General features: G+C 60.6%; 1 protein-coding gene across 1 annotated transcript in view; it reads right to left on the bottom strand.

Annotated features, from left to right (window-relative positions):
- The window catches only part of LOC104999662 (protein CXorf40A-like), a 2,364-nt gene extending 2,087 nt beyond the window's left edge, over window positions 1–277 (bottom strand). The window contains exon 1 of the mRNA XM_010855224.1: window positions 25–277. Coding sequence (XP_010853526.1) covers window positions 25–277 — 253 coding nt within the window. The remainder of the gene's footprint in view (window positions 1–24) is intronic.
- Window positions 278–992: the final 715 nt, after the last annotated feature.

Here is a 992-nt window from a genome sequence, read left to right on the forward strand (position 1 = left end):
AGCACGGGACAGGGAATCAGTTGCCCGTGATCACTCTGTGGCCGAACTTGTCCCCGTCCAGCAGCAAGGCCTGGATCTGGGTGGGGCTCATCCCCAGCCTCTGCTCCAGCAGCTCCCGCCAGGATGCATCCTCCCAGTCCCGGTGTGCGATGTGGACTGCCAGGGTACAGTGCCGGTGGCCGCATAGCGTGGGCTGCCAACACATCTCCAGGATCTTGACACTGTTTAAGATGAAACCCGCGGAAGGCTGTCGGAAGGACAGACAGCTGAACTTCATCTCCCCAGGCTCCCACAGCCTCATGTGGCTGTGGAAACATAGAACCACAAAGGCCAGGAGCCTGACACACAGGCCTCCAAGCTCAGAGCCCTGGGCCAGACATCAGCCTCATGTGTCCGAGCATCCTCCAAGCCTGCTGACACAGAGGAGAGGGTCACAGAGGGCTGGCTCCTTCGATCCATCTCCACATGGTCTGCTGACAGTGGGTGGTGACCCAGAGGACCCATCCATCACATGCAATCTGTTGGGAGGTCAGAAAGGAGGGCAGGACAGTGGGAGAGAGGCACAAGGTGAGTTCCAAGACAGAGGGACTCAAAACCCTGGGAGCACTGAGGAGGGAGGGTGGGTCCCCTGGCTTCACAGCCCAGTGGCCAGGCTCTGGTCCTCTTCCAGCACAGAGAGGCACAGTCCTGGGCTTGGCTTCCCTCACTCCCAGCCCCCACCTCACCCCTCAGCTCCCCAGCCCCCAACCCTGCCCATGCACTGCAGATATCCCACTCAGCCCAGGGCTACTGAACACAGATCCATGTTAACCAATCTGGCCTTGGCCCTGGGTCCGCCCTGGACCTCAGATGGCCCTGCCACGTGTCTTCCCCAGACCTTTGGGAGCCATCTTCCTCCCAGCCTTTCCCACACCATGGCCTCCACTGTCAGCAGATGCCCCAGCCCCTGCCCAGAGCTAGAGAAAGAACAGAGGAGAGCAGAAACTACTGGG

This window comes from Bison bison, unplaced genomic scaffold (assembly GCF_000754665.1).
Source record: "Bison bison bison isolate TAMUID 2011002044 unplaced genomic scaffold, Bison_UMD1.0 scf7180017864360, whole genome shotgun sequence".
Classification (NCBI taxonomy): Eukaryota; Metazoa; Chordata; class Mammalia; order Artiodactyla; family Bovidae; genus Bison; species Bison bison.